At 43.5% G+C, this 24,483-nt stretch overlaps 1 protein-coding gene across 6 annotated transcripts in view; it reads left to right on the top strand.

Annotated features, from left to right (window-relative positions):
* IL1RAPL2 (interleukin 1 receptor accessory protein like 2) overlaps nt 1-24,483 on the top strand; it is a 491,998-nt gene that overhangs the window by 252,034 nt on the left and 215,481 nt on the right. For 5 of the 6 annotated variants that reach the window (XM_081897611.1, XM_081897612.1, XM_081897610.1 and 2 more), the window contains one exon: nt 23,184-23,457. The exons of the other annotated variant lie outside the window; for it this stretch is intronic. In XM_081897611.1, coding sequence (XP_081753737.1) covers nt 23,184-23,457 — 274 coding nt within the window. The remainder of the gene's footprint in view (nt 1-23,183; nt 23,458-24,483) is intronic. 6 annotated transcript variants of the gene reach the window in all.

A 24,483-nucleotide genomic window follows, 5' to 3' on the forward strand; every position in this document is an offset into this window, starting at 1 on the left:
AGGCTTATACTCTGGGAAGGTCACTGTTAATACAACAGTTTGACTTCACCTTCAGAGGCGCAATCCATTTTGTCTCTCAAGATGGGCAGATGCCAACAGGTCCTACCATTAGTCAGAATGAGACAACTGTATCAGGCTTCAGGTTCTTGGGTGCGTACCTGTGGGGATGCAGCAGTGGTAGCTCCCATGGCCATCATTCCTAAGACCCTCCCCCCACCATTTGCAGACTTTTTCAGTTGTGTTTCAAATATACACAATTTCACTTGTGTGGTGCCCTGGAACATAACCCCCATGTAAATTGAGAGTTGCCTGTATATCATGGATTGAACATGTGATTTTCCCATAGCTGTCAACTTTTCCCTTTTCTTGCAAGGAATCCTATTCGGAATAAGCGAAATTTCCTTAAAAAGGTGTGGGGGGGAACGTTGACAGCTAAGGACCTTCTGTAAGCAGAGCAGATGTTTTTTCACTAAGCTAAGGCCCTGGAGGAATTTGGGTTTCAATGTATAAACGCCCCACCCCATCACATAAGGGGCAAGGAACAACCCCTTCTCTGAAGGGGTCTTGTAACAGAACCACAGTGTAAGTGGATCAATGTGGCTGGTCAAGGGACAATGTGGCTGGTCAATGTGGCTGGTCAAGGGAGCCATGGACTCAAAAAAGGTTGAAAATCACTGACATAAGGGACAGGGTAATGTTTTAAATCTTTAAAATGTTGGCCTTCCCCAATGAAAATTCTAGCAACTCGTCAAGAAGCATCACTATTGCTCCAGAATGAAAAATTGGCATCCTTAGCTGCTGATTGGCAATGCTAGGCCTCTGAAACTAAACCTACATCTGCTACAAACTTTTCTTTGCCCCTTAGTCCCCCACAGGTTCTTTACAATCTTTTTTTTTTGTTTTGACAGGATAGCTGTCATGAAATTGGCATATTTACTTTTAACTGCACATGCACACATGCACAGATGTGTGTTTGTGTGAGTGAGCGAGTGTGTAAAAATTGCTATTTTAAGCTCTTATCTCTTCACAAATGAGCTTATATTTCCTGACACTGATTACTTTAGGCATACTGATCCATCTGAAAGAAAGAAAGAAAGAAAGAAAGAAAGAAAGAGGAAAGCTTCAGTTCTTATCACCTTTGATGACATTTTAAAAAAAGTTTTTGGCCTTAAACTAGCAAAATATTACATTGTAATGGGCTACGGTGCCTTAGGCGGGCTGTCATGGAGACTGAAGATTTAGCAAGGCTTTTCAAAAAAGTTGGCTGGAGGGGGAGTTTTGCCACTCTATTATTTGCCTTGCATAAACATTAAGACACCACAACTGCTGGTTGCTTTCAATTACATGGACTCCTGTGCCTCTTAAAAGAGATTAAGATGAGATTTGGGGAAGCATCAGAGAATTCTTAAAACTGACAGCCCTGACACAGCTTGATTTCAGATTAGGCAGGATCTGACATAAGTACATTTGCAAAGGGAATTCTTTTCAAAGTCATCATGTTGGAGGCATTTTGCAATGAAGACATCATAATAATGGCTTTAATATGTAAATCGTAATAATTGCATTTATTACACTGTCAAGACCAAGCTGAAATATCCATTTCTTTCATAAGAGGCAGAGGAGAAATAAAGTGGTGCCGGCTTTCATGTCTCTCTTAATTTGGTTGAAAAATAATAATTTTGATAATACAGTGGTACCTTGGGTTAAGAACTTAATTCATTCCGGAGGTCCGTACTTAACCTGAAACTGTTCTTAACCTGAGGCACCACTTTAGCTAATGGTGCCTCCTGCTGCCGCCGCACCACCAGAGCACAATTTCTGTTCTCATCCTGAAGCAAAGTTCTTAACCCGAGGTACTATTTCTGGGTTAGTGGAGTCTGTAACCTGAAGCGTCTGTAACCTGAAGCGTCTGTAACCCAAGGTACCACTGTATCGGGGACAGCTGTGGGTTTTTAAAGCTAGAACTATGAAGTTGCTTTGTGTCTCCTAGATCAGAATTACATTGACAGACCACTCCTCCATGGTGGGACAAACTGTCTCATGATGATAGCTTTGGGTCGGAGGGTGGGAACTCTTTTTCAGCCAAAGGACTATATTTGCATCTGGGCCATCTTCTGGGGGCCACATGACAAAGGATGTCTGGATCCAGATGCAAAATTGGGTGAAGCAATCCTTAATTTTGTAGAGTAAAATACACTAGTTTCAACACACACACACTACACCCACTCTATCACCCATCCAGACATGAAAGAGGGATGGTCACAGTTCAAAGATACATTGAGGAGTTGGGGGGGGGGCTGAGATTAAGAAGCATGACCTGGAGATTGTGGCTCGGGAGCAGGTGTGGCTTGGGAAGAGTTCAGAGGACCAAGCAGAGAGGCACGGAGGGCCTTGCTTTAGGAATACCAAGAAGAAAGTGAAGTTGTTTCTGGGGAACAACAGGGTTGTTTCCCTTAAACCCTGCTCATGAGCTTCCTGCAGACCTCTGGATAGCCACTGTGGGAACAGAGTGCTACTGTATGTATTTACACTGGCCCACTGTCAATAGTGTTCCCAGAATCAAAGGGTGCTATGCAGTTGGTGTCCTGCCACTTTTGGAATGAACCTGTCTGAAGGACAGGGAGGGAAGCAATTCAGTGACTCTCTGGACCAATTTTGTTTTTTGTTTTTATAATAATTTTTATTGAGTTTACATTATTTTTACCATAATCACAATCCCTTAAAATCATAACATCACCTATAATCTTGCTCAAACTGAGCCTCGACTTCCCCCCTCCCATTACTTGGCTTTCATAAATATTCACTTACAACTTAGCATTTCTATATCAGCCTATTTACCTTCTTTCATGCTTATAAAATTTACCTTATTAATTGTAAAGAGATTCCAAAAATTAGCATTACAAAATATTTTAACTCAAACCTGCAAACATTTTCAAATTTTCTCATATATTGTATAAATTTACACCCCTCTCTGGACCAATTTTGGGGAGGACGGGGTGTCCTTGCTAGCTGGGGCAGGCGGAAGAAGAATTACCCCAAATAACTCCTTTCCTTCTCATATATGCCTTGTGTCATTACTCTTGCTATTATGGTGACTGCTACTGGTGCTACTGGCCAGCCAACCAGTCACTGCCCTGTCCTCTCCCCATCCAACAGCTGTTCCCTGGACCTCTAGGAGTACCACCAGTGTATTGGAGGGACAGCATTATTCCTAAAGAACTGTCTTGTCTGTGCCTTCATCTGAAGAAAGGAACAAACTGTGGTTGATGTGGTCCTGGACTGCCCCTTAGGCTGGTATTCACCAACCAGATGAATGGACTGCAGATGTTTTGGACTGCAGCTCTGATCACAGCCCATGTTGGTTGGTTGTTGGTTGTTGATGATAGTTGCAGTCCAACAGTATCCGGAGGGCACCCAGACGGGGAAGGCTATATTAAGGGTCTGGGGCAGCCTTTGCCGACCCAATGGCCTCAAGTTGTTGTAGATTACAGCTCCCATCAGCCCCAGCTAGCTAATTGGGATAATTGGGGCTGTAGTCTAAAACACCAGGAAGGTCCCAGATTGCCAAAGGCTGGCTTAGGCCTTTAAAAGTCAACAGCTACACTTTAAAATTGAGCCTAGATATGAACTAGTAAGAGATGTAGTTGATGTAGTATTAGTATAATCTGCTCTGGTAGTCTTGCTCATGCCTGAATTCTGGACAAATACATTTAGATCCAGAGAGCAGTTACAGAGTTTTCTGTAGGGTATTTTGGAACAACATTTCTTTTCCAATCCTTTCATTGCTATTTTTCAAAATAGAATCAATGTGAATTAATATACCCATGACTGACGCTTGCTGATCAAACAATAATCATGCTTCCTTTTCTTTTCTTTTCTTTTTAAACCAAACAAACACTGAAGTTCCTTTTTTATTTGAAAGTGTCTTTTCTGGTGTAATGAAATGCGTACTTATATGTTCTCATCACAGAAGCCATTTATATTCTCCAGTGTGCATGCAGCTAATGAATTGAAATGAGAGAAGAAATGACAAACCTTAGTCTCAAGAAAGGGTCAACACCTTTTCAAGCAAAGGTCCTCCAGTCATTTGAGTGGAAATGTTAATTGGCTCACTGCAGTTGAAATTAGCTCTACCAGATGTTGGGATGGGATGACATAAAACATAGAGGGAAAGAAACTGTTCAGTGAGTAATGGCTGGCAGTAAAGAAGAGGGGCTGTGATCTTGTGTGCAACTGAGTTGCTTCAATCCCATTGATATCAATGGAGCTTTAGCAACATTGTACATGGCCTATCAACCTCTGATTTGTGATAGATGAGTATATGGATTTTTATCTTTCTTCATATCTTATTTTCCCGATCTTAAATTTAACTTGGCTAATTTCTGCATTGTTTTGGTTTTCTCCGTTGTAAAGGCTGCATGGAAATCTGCAGGCATGTTCATGCACATTGTCCCTACTTTATACACACTTTTGTAAGTAGTAATTTCAATCAAATCAATGTATTGGATGCACACTATTTTCACCAACATTGGCATTTTTATGCACCATTTCACTTAATATATGGATTTTGGTTGGAGAACTGCATTCCAAATTTTGGAGAAGTGCTAATTTTGAAGGCTAGCTGCATTATGGGTTGGGTATTGTGTATATTAGTTCAGGGACTGAAAATTGGATAGGTTTCATTAAAATGTGAACCAGATACATTTCCCCCTTTCATTTCTTCCTCTAAGAAATACTGTCAGTGGTTCTTGACTTAAGAATAGTGCTTGATGGGACCAAACAGCCACCTGGTAATTCAGCATCCTGTTTCCATGAATCGCCCATCTCAGGAGAGACCACTGGTCCATCTAGCTCAGTCTTGTCTACACTGACTGGCAGTGACTTCCTAGGGTTTCAGATGGGGAGTCTCTTCCAGCTCAACCTGCTATTCCATGGATTGAACCTGGGACATTCTGCATGCAAAGCAGATGCTCTACTGCTGAACCATGGGTCTTTCCCTGTAAAATAATGCATTTAACAGTTGCTCCATCACTGAACTATGTACCTTCTCCTATCCTCCAAAGAAGCCCACAGTCAGGGCAATAACTCTCTATAGTTGTAGTCCCCTAGGAACTGGTATTCCATGACATATTGTGTCTGAACAACATAGGCTCTATTTTGCCACTATAGATTTGGAATGATCTAGCAGAGCTCTTGTCTTCTTACAGTTTACCCAACAGTAGTCCTGCAGTGGTGCAGGTCTGCAAGAATTGAGACTTCTCATATTCATCTGTTTCATCTCTTTGCCTTGTGAAAATAGAACTTGTGTGTTGTTGTCTCCTCTGTTCCTGAATGTCAGCTATCCTAGGCCACCCACCCATACACAATAATTGTGCTACCTGCACATCTTCCCTGATGTGTTGAGAGAAAGAAATAATCTTTTCCTCACTCAGAATGGCTGATATATTTTTAAAAGGCCTATTGTTTTCTGTCAGAATAAATATTTGATTCTGAGGTTTGCAGTGTGTGCCAGGTGTGGAAAACACATTCCTTTCAAGTGGCAAACCTTGTGCTGAGAAGGTTCATTTGGGGGTAACCTGTATCTGGGAACATCTTTTGGTTACCACATGGAAAAGATGGCAGAAAGCACACTAGATGGTGCATTCTCATCTCGGGCAATCTTTAACCTGCCAGTTTTCATTTGCTTTCCTCTCCATCAGTTGAATCTTCTTGGACATCCCTACCCACTCCCAACCCTGGTAAAAAGCTGCCATCAGAACTGTCAGGTTGCCTGGCAGACATGCTGGGTCCTACTTTTTGATAGAGCCCTGTCTAGTAGAACTCAGTGAAGTCTCCTGCTGCAGCTTTTATTTCTGAAGTGAAAGGTCTACATGTGTAGTGGCATAGAAATGTGGAATGCTCGCCCCAGAGAGACTGAGCTAAGGCACAAACTTTCTTCTTTTCTCAGGCTTTTGACTAATTATACAATCTATGACCTTTTAAACTGGGGTGGGGGGATAAGGATTGTTTTTGTTCATTACTATGTTGTGTATTTTTGTGTTTTTATATTGTAAACCCATCCTGTTATCCTCAGATAAAGGATGGTATGGAAATTAAATTAAGGTAAACAGATAAATAAGAAGCCACATCAAAAATTCAGTCTCTCTCACTCTGAATTGTCCATGTCAACCTTCTCCAATGTGGTGCCCTCCCAGTGTTTTGGACCACATCTCCCATAATCTCCAGCCTACATGGCCAATGGTCAAGGATGAATGCTGGCCAAAGGAATGCTGGCCAAAAAAAATCTGGAAAACACTAGGTTGGAAAAGGCTGGTCCACCTTGAGCGTGTGTGGTTTTACAGGGTTTTTAAAAGAAGGCATTTCCTAGCCCTACCCAAAGATGCTGATGACTGAGCCTGGGACCATCTAAATATGACGTATGTGGTCTGCAGCTGAGATATGTCCTGTGCACCTTCAAGACCATTTAGCTCATCTTGTCAAAACCCTTCAATCTTCCATTGAAATTCTTCAAGTTATCATTGTCCTCATTAATTGACCTGCAATTCAGGGTTGCACATGCTGGGGCATGTGGCACAGAACTTCTCTCCATCTTGTGAAGACCACATGCCCAGAACTCTGGGAAAGCGCCTCCCCTCTCTCTGTGTGTGGTCAAGTCTCTCTCAACACAAATACAAATGGAATCAGAATTCGAGCTCAGTTTCTGAGCTAGGACTAAGCTCATCCATAGCTGAGGAGAGGTGCATGCTCACTAGGTTGCTGTTGTCTCCACCCCCTGATTTGCCCACTCTGCAGATTTGTTGCAGATTTCCTGTGTACAAGTTAATGCATTTATCATTTGTTGTTGCTTAGTCGTTTAGTCGTGTCCGACTCTTCGTGACCCCATGGACCAGAGAACGGCAGGCACTCCTGTCTTCCACTGCCTCCCGCAGTTTGGTCAGACTCATGCTGGTAGCTTCGAGAACACTGTCCAACCATCTCATCATCTGTCATCCCCTTCTCCTTGTGCCCTCAATCTTTCCCGGCATCAGGGTCTTCCAGGTTTTTTTAAATCATAGAATCATTAAATCGTAGAGTTGAAGGGACGATCTAGCCCAAACCCCTGCAATGCATGAATCTTTTACCCAAGGTGGGGCTTGAATCTACAACTCTGAGATTAAGAGTCCCATGCTCTAGTGACTGAGCTAGATTTGCTTCAGTGGGATGCATCTTGCCTGTTATTTCAGGTGTGGGCACAAATGTCCACAGTATTAATTTTTGCATTTACTATCTGTTCGAACTTGCTATTTTAGGGCTCTGTAGCCTTTGGAAAACTCAAAAGCAGTTTCCAGCTTTTATGTGACAGATGTGCATGTGTTGTGATGCAAAAGTCATGGCTCGTGATGGACACCTTCTATTAGAGGAGATTTGGAACTATTTTAGAAGTATTTGCAATACTCTTGCGAAGCATATAGGACTAGTCTTCCTTGGATCCATGCCACTGAAGAATATTGATTTCTTTCAGTGTTTCTTTGCTCAATAAGGACTAAAACTTACTGCAGTAGAAGCCGCTTGCTGTGGCCTGGTCCAGTCAATTTCACAGCGCATGTATGAGAGTAGAAAAAGCAGCTGCAATTAGTAACTAGGTAACAGAGGGCGGGGAATCAAATGCACAAGCTTTTCTTTCAGACATTACAAGCTCTCTTATGCTCTAATACCAAACTGCAGCTTGTCATGCTAATCCTAAAAGGGACACATTAGGGATCAGTCTAGTTGAATGGGTTTTTTCAAAGTATGGCAAGCATGCTTGACCACTTGCCTAGCAGCCTCTTCACAGAGCCCTTGATTTAAACAAAAGCACAATTCTCATCTGATGCTGTGTCCTTCTAGACACACTGCATCCTTAACAGGGTATTTCTGGGTCCAGCTGGGTCACTGTCAAATAGGCAGTGTGGGGTATATTTTCTGCTTTGTATGTGACCAAATAATGCACTTCTAAATCACACCACTCCAACAACATGGGTTATTGGGGCAATATGGTGCTATAAAACCACTATGGTGTGCTTGCTTTACTTATCCTCTCACTCAAGACAAACTTTCTGACTGTTTACATGTGCTTTTTCATCCAACTCTAATCACAAAAAAGTCATTTTGCTTGATAACAGCAGAGAGGCCAATGAGCTTCAATCTTTTCCCTCAGAATTATTGTCTGCTTCAGAGCAAAATGCAATTTAAAATGAGAAGAGGGTCAGAATCATGGGCAGCTTTTAATTGATCAAAATATGAAATATTATCAAATGGTACCTTATTAAAACATGTCTAGTGGATGAGAGTCAGAAAGGAGTATACATTTTCCGTTCTCTCGCCCTCCCCCTTTCATCTGTTCCTTTTCACTGGCAAGATAGTTTGGCTATGTTAATGTGTCTCCTGATGGAATATGCCAGACTCATGTACAGAATTGCTGCTTAGGTGGCCTTTTAAGAGATATGTTCCCTTTCTCTGCTTTCTGCCATATCCTTGGAGGAGCAACATAACAATTGACTGCTCTCCCCTCATTTTCATTGATGACTATTTAACTACAGTAGAATCCAAAGTGTGGAGCTGTTTTTCATCATCACCCATCATAAAATGTACAGATTTCTCTGTACAGATGTGCTTTTCACTCAGAAGAGCTGAGTGCTGGAACAAGAGCGCTCCACATAGAATAGAGTAACCTTTTTTCAGCCTGAGGGTCATGGACTGATTGGTGGGAGGAACCAGTTGGAGAACCAACAAGGGAAGAAGGTTCAGAGCCCAGGGAGTGGTAGTCGGACAACAGTGAGTGGCCACAGGGAGTAGAGGGGAAACACTGGGAAGAGGAGATGTTGGAAGTTGAAGGGGTAACAGGGCTCAGTGAGCCAGGAGAGTCTGTGGAAGAGAGAAGTCCAGAATCAGAGGCAGAAGCAGAAGCGGGGGGTGGAGGGAGGCCAAGAGGCAGAGAGGAGTCTGGCTGGTGAAGAGTCATAGGTGTCTCCCCTTTCTGCTGAAGCAAGCTCTCTCCCCTCCCCTTTGTCTCCCAAAACCAGAAGAGGCATGAAAAGGGCAGAGAAGAGATTGGCTGCATATCTCTGGTTGCTTGGGAAAAGCCCTGTAGAGAAAGGGTCTTAGACAGCTGTGGGGAGGTGGGAGCTTTCAGTCTTGGGAACTGATATGGGACAAGACCTATTGGAGATGAACTGCTCTGCTCATTAGACCTGGCACTCCACCAAGTCTGTGGAGATAGTATTTTTGCTAATAAAGAGTTAACTCCAACTTTGAAAGGTGTGATTTACTGCCTGCTCAGTGTTTGACACTGAGGGCCACAGTCTCTTCTTCAAAGCTTCCAGGGGCTATGAGCCAGAGGCAAAAGTGAGCAAGGTACTGGATGTAAAATTTACCTTTCTATAGTAGGGAGCATCCTTGAAGTCACTCATAAATAGCCGCCACCTGTACTGAGCAGGCAGGCACACAGTCACCTAGTCGCAGTCCTCCCCACCACAGTGAGCTGCATTATATGTCTATTTAAATTAAAATAACATATGCAGATGAATTAGCATATACAAATTGTATGCAGATCTGTGTTCTCTCTCTCTCTCTCTCTCTCTCTCTCTCTCTCTCTCTCTCAGTAATGCCATAAGTGACCCCCCTAGTTTGTAAATCAGCATTGGTACCTAAAAGGAACAGGGTACATTGGGAGCCCTGCAAAATTTTGCTTTCAAGCTGGGTGCAAAAAATTGCTTAAATTACAACTAAACCACTCTTTCTTTCTTCTTCCCTACCTAGGCTGATTGTAGGTTTATCATAGGCCCCAACCTTAATAGGCTGCCAGTGAGCAATCAGCTAGAAAGTGGTGTTTGTTTCATAGCCTTTACAATATTGTGCGGTTGAAATCAGAACTGGGTGTTCTTGACCTTGATGCTTACTGAAATCTTGGGGTGAGCTTTTTTTCTTTGGTATAGTTAATTATATGCAACATATGCAATCATTTGCACTATGCTTTGCAACAAAGGTTGGGACGCGGGCGGCACTGTGGGTTAAGCCACAGAGCCTTGGGCTGGCTGATCAGAAGGTTGGCGGTTCAAATCCCTGCGGCGGGGTGAGCTCCCGTTGCTCGGTCCCTGCTCCTGCCAACCTAGCAGTTCGAAAGCATGTCAAAAGTGCAATTACAGTGGTACCTCGGGTTACATACGCTTCGGGTTACATACGCTTCAGGTTAAACACTCTGCTAACTCAGAAATAGAGCTTCAGGTTAAGAACTTTGCTCCAGGATAAGAACAGAAATTGAGCTCCGGCGGCGCAACAGCAGCAGGAGGCCCCATTAGCTAAAGTGGTGCTTCAGGTTAAGAACAGTTTCAGGTTAAGAACAGACCTCCAGAATGAATTAAGTACTTAACCTGAAGTACCACTGTAGATAAATAGGTACTGCTCCGGCTGGAAGGTAAATGGCGTTTCTGTGCACTGCTCTGGTTCACCAGAAGCGGCTTAGTCATGCTGGCCACATGACCCGGAAGCTGTATGCCGGCTCCCTCAGCCAATTAAGCGAGATGAGTGCTGCAACCCTGAGGTCGGTCATGACTGGACCTAATGGTCAGGGGTCCCTTTATCTTTACCTTGCACCAAAGGCTATCAAGCACTTTGAATACTGCCATGCAAATAGCCCCCTACTGGGCTTAGGGAACAAGTTGTGACCTCATCCACAAAGGGTGCCCTCAAATGAAGCACTTTTCAGCTTGTCCACAGAAAGGACTGGCAGCGAAGGGAAATAGATGCTCAGTTTTGGGATGGAGTCCCTGGACGTAGTTTTGGGGGGTGAGGCTTTGCTCCTCTCAGCTACATTCTGGGTAGCACCTGTCCACAGAACTGAATAGAAACCACTGAGGACAGAGCCAGCTTATATTTGGATATAGCACTGCCTTTGCTGGTTCCAGTACTTGAGGTGCAATCTTAGGTATATTTCCTTGGAGGAAGCCCCTAAACTGGAAGCAATATAGAAATTAACTGTATATTGTTTCAGGAATTACATTTTCCCTTCCTCTTTTTTCTAAAAAGGTTATCTACCCCTGGTTTACAACATCTCAGTATTCTAGACTGCTCAAAAGCAAAAGCAACAGAAACAGGAATGTCAAGATTTTGCTTTACTTAGTTTTTCTCCTAGTAAAGGTATCGTACAGGGGCAGGGAGCCTGTGCCCCTCCATATGTTGCTGGAGTACAACTCCCATCAGCCTCAGTCAGCATGGCCAATGGTGGCTTGCAGTCAAACAACATCTGGAGAGCCATAAGCCTCACCATCTTAGCAGTACAACATGAGATAAGCAAATGAAGACGTGACCAGGAATAATTTGAATACCATGCCAAGGAGATTCAGGACAGGCAAAAGAGAGGGTACAGTACTTCTTCAAACAGCACAAATTATGGAGTCTATCTACCAAAAGATTGGACAAATTTATGGGGGATAACGATATCAACAGATGCTAATGATAATGACTGTATATTGCCTCTACTAGTTTTTGGGACTCACAGGTGGGAGATCATGAGTAATGAGAGTGCTTGCTGTGCTCATTAGTAACAGGCAGAATGGTAGGGTGCTACCTGCCCTCCAGTCAAGCATATTGCTGCTGCTTATCAGGAGGCAGAGGGGAATGAAGAGGGCAGCATCAAGGTCAGTGTGGTGCAAATGGACCAGCAGAGTCCATCCTGTGGACCTGCTGGTGTGTTTGCACTGTGCCAACCCTATTGGTGCCTCACCCTTGGTAAGCAGCAGCAATGCAAGCAACCAGAGATTTGTTGAGCAGTGGTACCCCACCTCACTGTGTGTTACAATTCACATTGTGGGCTTCCCATAGGCAAATTGTGGACTAGAGGGGCCTTTGATCAGAATTCAGTGGGGCTTTTCTTAGGATCTTGTGCTCTAGGATCCAAGCTGTTATTTCAGGTTTGGGCATACCAAACAACATTGTTTACATTTTGTCATTTGAACCACAGACTGTCCCACCTTCTCTGCAATTGCAGAAATTGTTATTGAAACTTTCTTTCTGTGGTTCTTCCTGCGGTGTGAAGGGCTGTTCTTTGAGAAACCTGAGCCCAAAGATTCCTTGGGGCTTTTGAATTAGTCCTGTAGTTTTGGGACATATGTGTACAGGTATATGAATACACTCATATGTGCCCATGTATAGTCCTTGTTCCCTTGATTTTATTTATTACATTTGTATCCCTCTTTCCTCTGAAAATCTCAAGGCAGTGTAGCCCACCCATCCTGGTTTTTCCTATCAACAACCCTTTGAGGTAGGTTAGATTGAGAGTTCACACAGCGAGCTTCGTGGCTGAGTGGCAATTTGAACCTGGATCTTCTCAGCTGGAGTGTAACAAGCTAACCACTACACCCCATGCTGGCTCTCACCTTTTGTGATAGCTCAGTCAGTGGAGCATGAAACACTTAATCTCGGAGTCATGGTTTTGAACCCCATGTTGGGCAAAGGATACATGCATTGCAAAGGGGTTGGACTACATGCCCCCACCCGGTCCCTTCCAACTCTACAGTTCCATGTTTAAGTCTGTAGACTTTTACAGCAAAATTCCTACTCAGCTGGTGCCCATTTGGATGGGTAGGGTAGAAATCTGAGAAGTCAATGATAGATGGGAGCTGAAGCCAATCTCAGGCACAGTCAACTGTGTCCAGCATGAGGTCTTGCTGTTGAGGCACCATTGGTCTTCTGGCTTCCCTACACAGCTGGCACTTACAAAGAATGTGAAGGGAGTGATAACAAGCAGAGGGCTTGGCCCAGTGCAAAACATAGTGGTTAGAGTGTTGGATTGGTTCCACCACCGGATGCTGCACCAGATCAAGCTCCTTGCACCTCTCCCCTCTCCTCTTAGTAATCCACTGGGTTGGGAAGCCAGGAGAACCTTACCAGCTGTTCCTGGTTTTGTCTCCATTCTCCAAACTTCTCAGGGAGCAGGCTGAGGTTGGTGGAGCAGTGCCCCGTTTCCCCAATTGCACCAGATTCAACTGTTCCTACTGGAAACAAGGAACAGCATGAAGTGATTTGATGGGGCATGCTTGCAATATACTGCAGCATATGCAACAGTAAAATAGCATGAGTTGTGTAACTTTTTTTCATTTTCATTTTTACGTTGAGCTTAAAAATTCTGACACGTCTAACAGTCCCACAATTATGAATTGCTTCGGGTGACAGTTGCTTACAAAAAGTGTTACAGGCAGATTTGGAATGTAAAGATTATTCATATGACAGCAAGCAGAGAGACAAATTACTTAGTGATTGTGTACACGCTCTCTTATAATTGCTCATAAATTATTATGGTTCATGCTAAAATGCACCCAGAATCCCTAGACCACTGGATTTATTTAAAATATGAACCACAGCAAATCATTTGAAATGTGGCGTACTGCAGTACATGTTGTACAATTATTGCAGATAGAGAAATATATACTCTGGCTTGCCAGCAGTGAAGTTCATTGACAATCCATTGTCGGATTTCAAGATTTCCTTTTCATCTATTCCTGAAACTCGGAGCATGATTAGTTGCTTGATATAAGGGCTATATTCTGAGGGCTTCTGCACGTTAACAGCAGGATCTGATGCATGTCTACTTCCAAGTCCCATTGAGTTCAATGCAATTTACTCTCAAGGAAGTGTGTATAAGGAGAATGTGTTATCCTAAGGGCCCCTTCAGAGAACTTCATTGTGTTCAGTGTGGCTGGCCAACATTGCTGCACTGCTCCCATCTGCTTGTGCTGCTGCTGCTGATGACCACCACTCTGCTCTCTCCTTCCTTCCCTCTCATGCCTGCCTGAAGGAGGCAATGTAGGAAGAGGAAGTGAGCAGTTGGAGGTGAGTAGCTGTGGAGGCAACACAGCCCCTGCCTACCCACCTCAGGCAATGCAACGCCTTTTGCTGGTCCTGATGCACACCAGAATGGAGGAGACCTCTGGCCCTCGAAAGCAAATGCCATTGACACAGGCTTTACATACAAGTATTCCTTACTTGGAGATGTGACCTCCTGCATACATATCCTGTGCTATACCACCCTCTGAGTTTGGCAGCCAGTCACTACACCCTGTAACAGTGTGCTGCATTATTTACTCCCTTTTATTTATTTATTGCACTCTATGTTAGTCTTCTTCGTGGTACATGGGGTTCCCGAGGCAAGTCTCCCTTCTCTGACCAGACCAAGGCTCCGTGCGCACTAACCTGTTTGTAGCAAAAAAAATGAAGTTTTTCTCAATGCAGAATCATGCTCATCCTCAACATGCGGTTTTCAATTTGGGTTGATTCTAGATCCTGAAACCAGAGTAGATTGTGGTTGCTTGATATGCATTTGAAACTACTCCCTTTGATTGGTATCAAGGGCACTTCCCAGCCAAAGGAATGCACATGGCAGATAGTTAAGTATTTGTTGTCAAAGGTAACACTCACGGTCGCTTCTACAGCTCTGGATATCTACGCACACCAATACAACTGCTAGGCAGCTATTGCTAGGTCTGTGCTCTATGGAACAGTTGCAGCAATTGGGGGCCATTCCCCTTCCAATGGTTTATATATCTTCTCCCAAAGGGCTGTGTACATGTAGCCAGAGACTGTTTCTGTGTGGAAACTTCCTCTGCTCCTCCCTTTTCAATCCCCTCCTGGTTCTGGGTGGTAGTGGTTCAGGAGAGGGTGGGGAAGCACCTGGCTCTTCACTTGCCTGACCTGACTCTTCCTCTTCTTCACCCTCCAGCTCTGAAACTTCCCCTGCTTCTGATTCTTGCCTCCTGGCTGGTATGGGTCCCCAGAAAGTACTACATGTCTCTCCTGAGTCGGACTCCAGCCCCGCTGCCCCCTGGGGCATACTCATCAGCACCCTGGTAGTTCCTGACAATTAGGTTATCTACACCTTTTCCTCCTTGCACATGCCCCAGGAGAATGAATAAGAAAGTAGCGGTTGTTATTGGGCAGGTGTGGATCAACTCCCATTGCTGGAAATGCCCTCATCCGTTTTCATATGTCCCCACTGCAAGGTAATGCAGAATTAATCTGCAAAGAGCTATTATTTTAAGAATGAAACCAATTTCTCAAGAAGCACTTTTTGGTGGCAAAAATGCAGTAGATCTAGGCTGCCTAGAAGAAACAATTTCCAATGATTCTGGAATAAAATGTCACGGGCACACATCCCAGGAGTTGGCTTGTATGGAAATAGGTTGGTATAGACATAATCTGAAACAAGCTGTATGTTGTAATTATTAATGTATCTAATCAGAACTAGGTTGACCCAAACTCAAATGGCTTTGGGACAGTCTCAACCCAACCTACTTCATAGGATTCTTGTGGGAATAAAACAATGAGGAAAAGAAACAAGACAGACCATCCTTAAAGGAAGGCAGGATAAAATGATGGCAAGATTACCGTTAACACACCTGTGTCACATAGCTATTGTGAGGATGAAATGCTGCATAGGAACATGGAAAGTTGCCTTACATTGGGCCATCTAGCTTAGTATTGTCTACACTGACTGACAGCAGCTCCCTAGAGTTTCAGACTAAGACTCTTTCCAAGCCTTGCTTGGAGATATCTGACATTGGATCTGGGACCTTCTAGATGAAAAGCAAATGGTGCCCCCCTGAGCTAAGGACTTTGGGATATACTACTCTTACCTCCTTGAAAGAAAGGCAGGAGGAAAATGATGGTAAGCTTGCTTTGATGCACCTACCTTACTAGGTTGTGAGAATAAAATTGTGGGGAGGAGAGATCCAGCTTTACCACCCTTACCTCCTTGAAGGAAGGGTGAGATAGAATGATAGTAGCATATGAAGCTCCATTTTTGTAGCCCCCATCATGTTTAAAATAATAGCATGGGGAATTTTTCAGATAAAGCTTGCGGTTTTTGTGCTCCAATGACTGGTAGTTCAGTTACTATCTTGGGTGGGAGGGAATCTTACTTTACAGCATAAGCTTTAGAGAGCTTGACCTAGATTTGAGCCCATGCACAGCTACGAAAAGAAGAAACATTCTTGATGTGGCTTTCGATGAGAGAAAATGACACGGGCGGGGGGGGGGAGTCATCTTCTGTTTGATTAGCCTCTCTTCAATGATTATGATTTAGTCCAAGCTCATTTCAAGTCCCCCCACCCTTCCCCTAAATGTCATCAAATGTTACGTACCCTGTTATAAATAGTCTTCAGTCAGTTTCTCAGAACATGTTGCTCTTTGTAATTATCTCCTTGGAGCTCGTTGAAGACTTAGCCAGGCAACAAATGAAAGAGCTCCAAGCCAGGCAGAAACAATGAAGAATCATGGCTTACATACATCGCTCCCTTTCAGCAGAGGCATCCACATCCTTTAATTATTCCCATCATTAACTGCTGTGCTTGGTACAAAATTGTAATAATATTTGGACCCAGCTGAAGAAAAAGACAGACTTGTCAATGTGGAAATGTATTATGTCACTTTTTTAAAAAAAGAAAAAGAAAAAAGGATCCCAATTTGCCCCAGGATGTCTCTGGAGTTGTTACATATTCAGTAATATGGTATAATTCTGGGTTAGTCAATGTGGCTCCCTCCAGATGTTGAGGTTATGTCACCTTCCACATATGTCTCTGGGCAATGTGCACAATATAATAAAAACAGTTTAAAACAGAACAGGAAATAACAGCAAATGAATGTAAAAATCAATGGCAGAAAAATATCTATCCAACCGAGAAAGCTTATTGAAACAAAAATGTCTTCACCTGTCATATCTCAACCGGAACACTGCTCCACAGAGCAGGAGCAGCAACACTAAAAGACCTGCTCCAACTTACCGGTACTTCGGATCTCTTTGGGACCACTAGGAAAAAGTCTCCTGCATACTGCAGTAATCTGCTGGGTATATAAGGGATAAGGCAGTTCCTCAAGTAATGCTTTGGACTATGACTCCCATTAGCCCCAACCAGCATTACCAGTGGCCAGGGATGAAGGGAATTGTAGTCCAAAACATCTGGAGGGCAACACAGTGGCTTACCTTGGAACAGTTTTTAATGATGAAAATTCTCCAGTATGAAGTACTTGTGGTACCTGTTTTTCTACAGTTGTGGTCTGGCAACTCCTGCAGCCCAGAGAGCACCAAACATATTGCTCTGCTTTCCTCTGGACCACATCAGTGAAGCCGAGAGGTGGGTCTTGTTGTCTGGGAAACCCAGAACCTCCATGCACACTGTCCAGGCTTGCACCCAAGGGAGGTCACTTTGATGCTGCTAATGCAGCAAAAACAACATGGGAAGCAGCAGTTATGAGTTTCCAGTCTCTGCAGCCACAGCGGGCACTGCGATTCTCCAGCAGTTTAGATTCACCCCGGGATCCACACTCTATTGTCTCTTGAGTCAGACAGATGCCAACAACAAATTGGTCCTGATGTAAAGCACACACACCTTGAAACCATATTCATGTGCATATAAGCAGCTGCCTTATACTAGTTTGGACCATTGATCTACCTAATGCATTATATCTACAATGACTGGTAGTAGATGTCCAAGGTTTCAGACAGGGGTCTTACGCAGCTATACCTGGGGATGCATAGGGATTGAACCCAAGACCTTCTACATATATGACATGGGCTCTACCTCTGAAGGACCTCTACGGTCCTTCCTAACAATGCCAAATTCCATCCCAGGGGAAATAACAGCTTGAGGTAGCGAGAGAGATTTCCATTGGAGCCAGAGCATGGCAGGGAATATATTAAACTTTCTTTTTTGCACAGAATGCTCTTGGTCTTGATTGCCACTACACTGCCCCCCACATGCCTGCTGTTTTCAAAAAATAAAACCCCTAACTCATAAAATGCAATCTTCCATTTTATGTCTTGGCTAGTTGGCCCTGTCTGAAAGAGGCTCTTTAGATTCTCAAGCAGAGAGCATGCTTTTCTAGCTGTGCTCCCTAAGATACTAGCCAGTGTGGTATAGTGAATCGAGTGTTAGACTAAGATCTGGGAAACCAGGGTTCAAATCCCCACCAGTAGCAGGGCCAGGGGGGTACTGGGTGGCACATGTGCTGCAGGGCCCTGGAGTCACTGCCCCTTCCGGGTGCTTGGCTTGTGCAGGGCTATCTCTGAAAAAAGCTCAGCAATTTTGGGTGCCCTAGGGGCTGGTGGCAGTTGCTATGCCGGTGGTCCCCACTCAGCTATGAAGCTCACTGGGTGACCTTGTGCCAATCACTCACTCTCAGCCTAACCTACAGTATTGTTGTGATGATAAAAAGGAGAGGAAGAGGGCAATATTGAACTCCTTGAAGGAAAGGTGGGGTAGAAATGTAAACTACCGTAGATTCTGGATCCCCTTCATGCAGAGTATGTCTTCTACCATTGAGCTCTGCCATCTCCCTATTGGAGGGGTGAATCTTGGTATGTCATCTCTGTCCTTGCCCATTGCTGTGCACCTGGCATGGCTGGGAAGAGGTAGAAAGGGCATAGCTGCCCATTATGACTATGTGAAGCCCCTCTTCATCCTGCTCTTTTTGAGCAGATGGTTACAATCATGGCTTTTGTCCTATTCCTACCCAAGAGTCTAAGCTTGATGAGGATTGCGGAAGAAGTCCATTATCATGACAATCAAGCCTATGAATGGTGAAATAACATGAAAACGATGGATTGTTCTTGATCTCTCACTTTGAAAGCAACAACAAGGATGCTTTCAGTACAAGCACTGCCCTAAATGTCAAATCAAGCAGACTTTGTTTACACAAACCAAAGCCACGTGTACCATTCAACCAAGGACAGGGATGAATATAGACTGCCTGTTTTCTTGGTCTAAAGGGTTAGCTGTATTTGATTTCTTAGGGCAACCTTAAGATCCACTTTTAATAAGCTGTTCAAACAAGCAACCTCTAAGCAATGAAAGATAAATGTTCAGCCCTTGTTAAGGTCACTCTGAGGTCCTTTTTTTTATTTAATCTAATTTGCTTCATATCTATGCTTATTCACCATCTTATGATGCCATGAAACAAGTTGTGATTGTTTAACCATCAGATGCATAATGCAGAGAATATTCAGAAAGGTTATTCCCTGAGGAAGCAGGGTTAAGCTCCATGCAAATTGTTCTGCTGATACAGTTTGCAGTTGTAACATAGGAATCTGCCCTACACATAGTATTGGTCTATATCAGTGTTTCCCAAACTTGAGGTCTCTAGCTGTTTTTGGACTACAGTTCCCTGACCAGCAGTCCTGCTAGCCAGGGTTAATGGGATTTGTAGTCCAAAAACAGCTGGAGACCCAAGTTTGAGAAACACTGATCTGGTCTAATACTGACCACAGAATGAATAGCAGCATGACCCCAGTATTTCAGGCTGAAGTCTTTCCCAGTCCTACCCTGATATGTCAGAAATTGACCTGTGAACTCTGGCCTTAGCTCCACCCATTCATATCCAGGAGCATCCATGTTTTTGTCAGTGCAATATTACAGGATTATAATGAAAATGTATCTACTTATTCAGGAGGACAGACAGCGTGGCTAGGTTTTTCAGGCTCTGCATTTTAATACTTCAGTTACATTTTCTGAAAAAGAGGATTTGGTGTGTCATTAACGCCAAGAACATTTTATTTTATTTTACACATGACTCTTGCGTTAGTTTTCAGATCATGCCTGCTGCCTCTTGAACTTAACCTGTCTTGAAACCTTACATGACAAAGGTTTACAAATGGAAATTTAGCTGAACCATGCAAAATGCATTTGAAATATGGTTCACTTGCTCAGTTCAAGTGACCACACTGTAATTAAATTTGAGATGCTGTGATTTGGAAATTAGTCTTCTAAGCCTGGATTTGAAGGGATTTGAGAGGAGCTTAAAGTAACTAAAGAAAAATAATTAAGAGCTAGAGAGAACTGTCAAAGAGGGCTGGGATTTTGGTAAGTGATGGATTTAGGAGAGATCTTTGTACGCCAACAGTGCAATCATAACCAGTGGTACTGGCCACCCCAATTTCTGCTGAGTGGGGCATGAGATTCCAAGGCGTCTTGGCACTTAACCAGGGTCAATATTCCTTTGGGGAAGATAAGGCACAGAGGAGTCTGCAGTGTCTTTGAGATATTATTTATTTAGACACATTTACAGCAAAATCTTCAGTGGAGAGAGATTTCTTCAAAGCAGCCCAGCACTGGATTCCAGACATCTCCATGTCTCTCTCCCAGCCTGCCTTCAACCAGTCTGCCAAGAAGGCTTTGGCTTTCACAGCAGTTCATCAAGCCCATCTCTAAATTTGAAAGGGACACATTTTTACTGTGTGACATCACGCCCACTGTTACCTCCATCTCCCAACTCTGCTATTTACCCAGGGTTCAGGCAGTGCACCATTGACTGGCCACTGTCCAGCAATTACACGTTGATGGCCCTTCCCCTTAGGCCAGGCATGAATAAAATATACATTTAAAGCAGTGTACAACAACAGCTTAAAGATTAAAATCTAAGATAAACTGGCTGTGATCTACCCATTGAATTGATCAAAGTTGTTGAGCTTTTTGGGGGGAGCCTGATGCAATTAGCTAGTTCTGACTACACATCTTTTCCCATTACAATAATTTGTAATAATAATTTATTATTTATACCCCACCCATCTGGCCAGGCCTTCCCAGCCACTCAGCATTATGAGCCGAGGTGTGTGGGGATTTTTTTTGGGGGGGTGTCTGATAGAAAGACAGAGGGAGGAAGTCAGCCTGCTGGTGAGGGAAGCAAGGAGTTCTTGCCTTTTGCTCAGAAGAATCTGGAAGCTCATGATGCTTGACATGCTCTTAGATGCAAGTGAGCTACTGCTACACTCATGAAGCCATAAGCCCCCCACAAGGTGATTGTAGATAATACATTTGCATTGCAGGGATGAGGGAAACTGTGGGCTTCCAGAGGTGGTGGACTCCATCCTCTAATAGCCAAGCATGGCTAGTGGTCAGGGATGATGCAGTAGCTCAGCAGTATCAGAAGGGTCCCTGGTGCTTCATCCCTGGAGAAGGGTAGGAAACTTGGGCTGCAGTGACTTGGGCTGCAACTCTCTCTCTCTCTCTCTCTCTCTCTCTCTCTCTCTCTCTCTCTCTCTCTGCCTCAACTATTTTTTATCTCCGCTTTTAAAGAAGGGAATGAACGGGCTGTTAAATGTAGCAAAATCGCTTGAACTGAGTAGTGCTGCAATGAAACATTCCACCCTAAAACACTACAGGGGGGGGAGGGGATGTCGAAAGAAACCAGAATGGCTTTTGCCCACTTGTTGGCACCTCTCTACAATGGAGACAATGGAGTATGCCTCGGGGTGGGTGGGCATGAAGTGAAACTGCTGGAAAAATCACAACACCTTCTGTTACTGTGGAGACTGGTAACTTGTAACTGCTGCCTCTCACATTGTTTCTGACTTCCCCAGGGCACAAGCCTGGGCAGTGTGTATGGACAACCTGGGCTGCCCAGATGACATGACCCACTTCTTGGCCTTGCTGATGCAGTCCAAAGGAAAGCAGATGTTTGGCACCAGCTTAGTTGCAGGAGTTGCCAGATCACAATGGTAGAAAAATGGGTTCTACAAGTACTTCACACTGGAGAACTCTTATAATCAAAAACTATGCCAGGGTAAGCCAATGTGCTGCTCTCCAGATGTTTTGAACTAAAATTCCCATAATACCTGGCCACTGGTAGTGCTGGTTGGAGCTGATGGGAATGACCTCACTCCCTTCACCCCTTTCTATATGGGAGACCAACTGACTGAGGGAGCAGGGTTAAGCTCCATGCAAACTACAGTATACAGTTGTAACACAGGAATCTGCCCTAAACAGAGTATTGATCTATCTTGGTGTTTTCCAATCTTGGATCTCCAGCTGTTTTTGGACTATAACTCCCAGGACCAGTGGTTGGGTGATGGGAACCATAGTCCAGAAACAGCTGGAGATCTAAGTTTGGGAAACACAGGTGACCCAGATCTTGTTTTCATAAAAAGAGGAAGTGGCACCATATTAAGTGGAGGGAGGGAAGGGAGGGAGGCATAGATCTAAGAAAGGTGTTAGAGAGACACACACATCTGAGCTTCCAGTAACACATTGAAACACTGTACTGAAGGGAAGGCCCTTTGGGAATTTGGGACTCTGTGTTGAAAAAGTGAGAAGCTTTGATGGCTTAATGGTTTTTTGTGATGATCCTGGTGTTTTGGGGGCAGTTGGAGGGTATGAGATGCACTCTCACTTTCACTGAGCTGTAGCCCTGCCCCAAAGAGTTCCTCCCACATTGCCTGGAATTTCTCAGGTGGGCCTGGGAAAGAGCCACATTTCAGTGGTTTTCATGTCACCATGAAAGCACAAGAAGGGGCCTTGGGGTGGGAACCAAAACTAGCTAAATGACTAAGGTATTGCATGAAACACAAAAAGTTAGCCTCTTCCTCTTTTCTGCCAAAATTATAAATGTTCTCTGCGGAATCTCTCAAGTCCTTGTACACTCAAGTACATATCTTAATTGGTTTCTAATAAATGCCTTGCAGGGTTGCCTTCAAGTCAAAATTAAACATGGTGTGGATTTTGTTTCCACCACTAATCAATATTTTACACAAAACATAGCTCACTAGAAATAGGAAAAAGAAAGTGGAAGAGGTGGTTCTGAGAACAGATGCCATTCTAGGTGTGTGTTTTTTTCTATTGGAAGAAAATTGCAATCACTAAACTGGTCAATTGGGTCAAGTGGTTGAGGTGAAAGCTCTAGAATTATTAATTAAGGATGGTGCATCTTGGCAGCAGGTATGAAAGAAACATAGAAAAGGGAATGGGAACATGTGAAGCCACCAATGCCCTCTAATAATTACCTAGAGTGTTTATGTCAAAATGGGTAATGTAAACCATCACTTTTTAATTAGCCTCATGTCTTATCATGGAGTGGTAAATAGCATTGTTTCAATTGTTATTTCTTTAGGGATGAGATTAATTTATATCAGTTTCCTAAGTGGTTTTGTGTTTCCATTTTCCATGTTTTACTGGTAGGACTGCCAACAGGTAGGGAACAATGGTTTGGATCCAATGTTAGTCCTACTCAGAGCAGACCCACTGAAATTAATGGGCATATATCTAGGTTAGATATATTAATTTCAATGGGTTCTGTCCTATTAGAGACTTTGAAACTTTCACACACTTGCACCCACACTCACACACAAACTCACACACACTCACACACACACATATTGTATATATACTTATTCTTTTTGTTTGCAGTGGATGGTTGCATCGACTGGTTAGTGGATCTCAAGAAATACATGGCTTTGGCAGGTGAGCCCGTTCGAGTGAAATGCGCCCTTTTCTACAGCTACATCAGGACCAACTACAGCATGGCTCAAAGCACAGGCCTTCGTCTTATGTGGTACAAAAACAAAGGAGACTTGGAAGAACCCATTATCTTCTCTGAAGTCAGAATGAGCAAAGATGAAGACTCCATATGGTTTCATGCAGCAGAGGTTCAAGACAGTGGTTTCTACACCTGCGTGCTAAGGTGTGTATCATGCTAAACTATAATTGCAGGCTTAATGCATTTTGAAACGGTGCTTTGATTTAAGATTCAGAGCTGTGGGGAATTTGAACCACATTTTCTGAAACACGGTGCAATAGCTTCACCAGTCTGGTTCCAGATGTTTCAAACTCCAGCTTTCAAGCCCGAGCCTAATAATAATAATAATAATAATTCACTTATTAATCACCTTCCATGGAAGCATCTCTAGACGATGTACAATAGAAATAGATACAAACAGCAGAAATATTTAAAAAGCAAAGCATTGTAGACATGCATGGCAGAAACCCACTCTTCTAGCTGGGAAAACGTGTAAGAACAGAAATGTCTACAGTTGTTTCTGGAAAGTGCAGATAGCCAGGATCTCAACAATAGTGCTATTCCACAGAACAGGGGCAGTCATACTAAAAAGTCCTGCTCTGAGTTGATGTGAAGTGGGTTTCTGTTGCCCATATAAAACTGCTTATGTATGCATCATAGAAACAGCTAATCTGTATTGCTTCTCATTTTCCTTTCTTTCTTTGGGAATCATGATTAATTCTATATTTAAGATAGCATTGACAATGTAGCAAAAAGAAGGGGATAAAGGGTCTCTGCTGCAAGAATCTTACAATTACAATCTAAATTTTAATGGTTGGGAAGGAAGAGGTGGAGGCATGCAAAACAAATAGCAGAGAGCAGAGGAATGGGAGAGAACCATGAGGGATAGGTTTGAACCAGTGCTGTACATGGTGTATTTACAAATAATCACACCCGGTACTATTCATACCATTCATAATAATTACGCCCACTTCTGTTGGATACCTACATTAGGTAGCACAACTGAGTAAAGCAAGCCTTACAAAATAGCAGATTCAACAAAACTAGCTCTCAGAGTAACATCTTTGCAGATTGATTGGCACCAGGGATAAGGAATATGTTGCAGCTCCCAACATCCCTGACCATTGACCGTGATGGCTAGTGATGATGGGAACTGAAGTTGAACAACCCCTGGAGCCCTGCAGGTTCCCC

Source organism: Podarcis melisellensis, assembly GCF_964234715.1.
Source record: "Podarcis melisellensis genome assembly, chromosome: Z".
NCBI lineage: Eukaryota > Metazoa > Chordata > Lepidosauria > Squamata > Lacertidae > Podarcis > Podarcis melisellensis.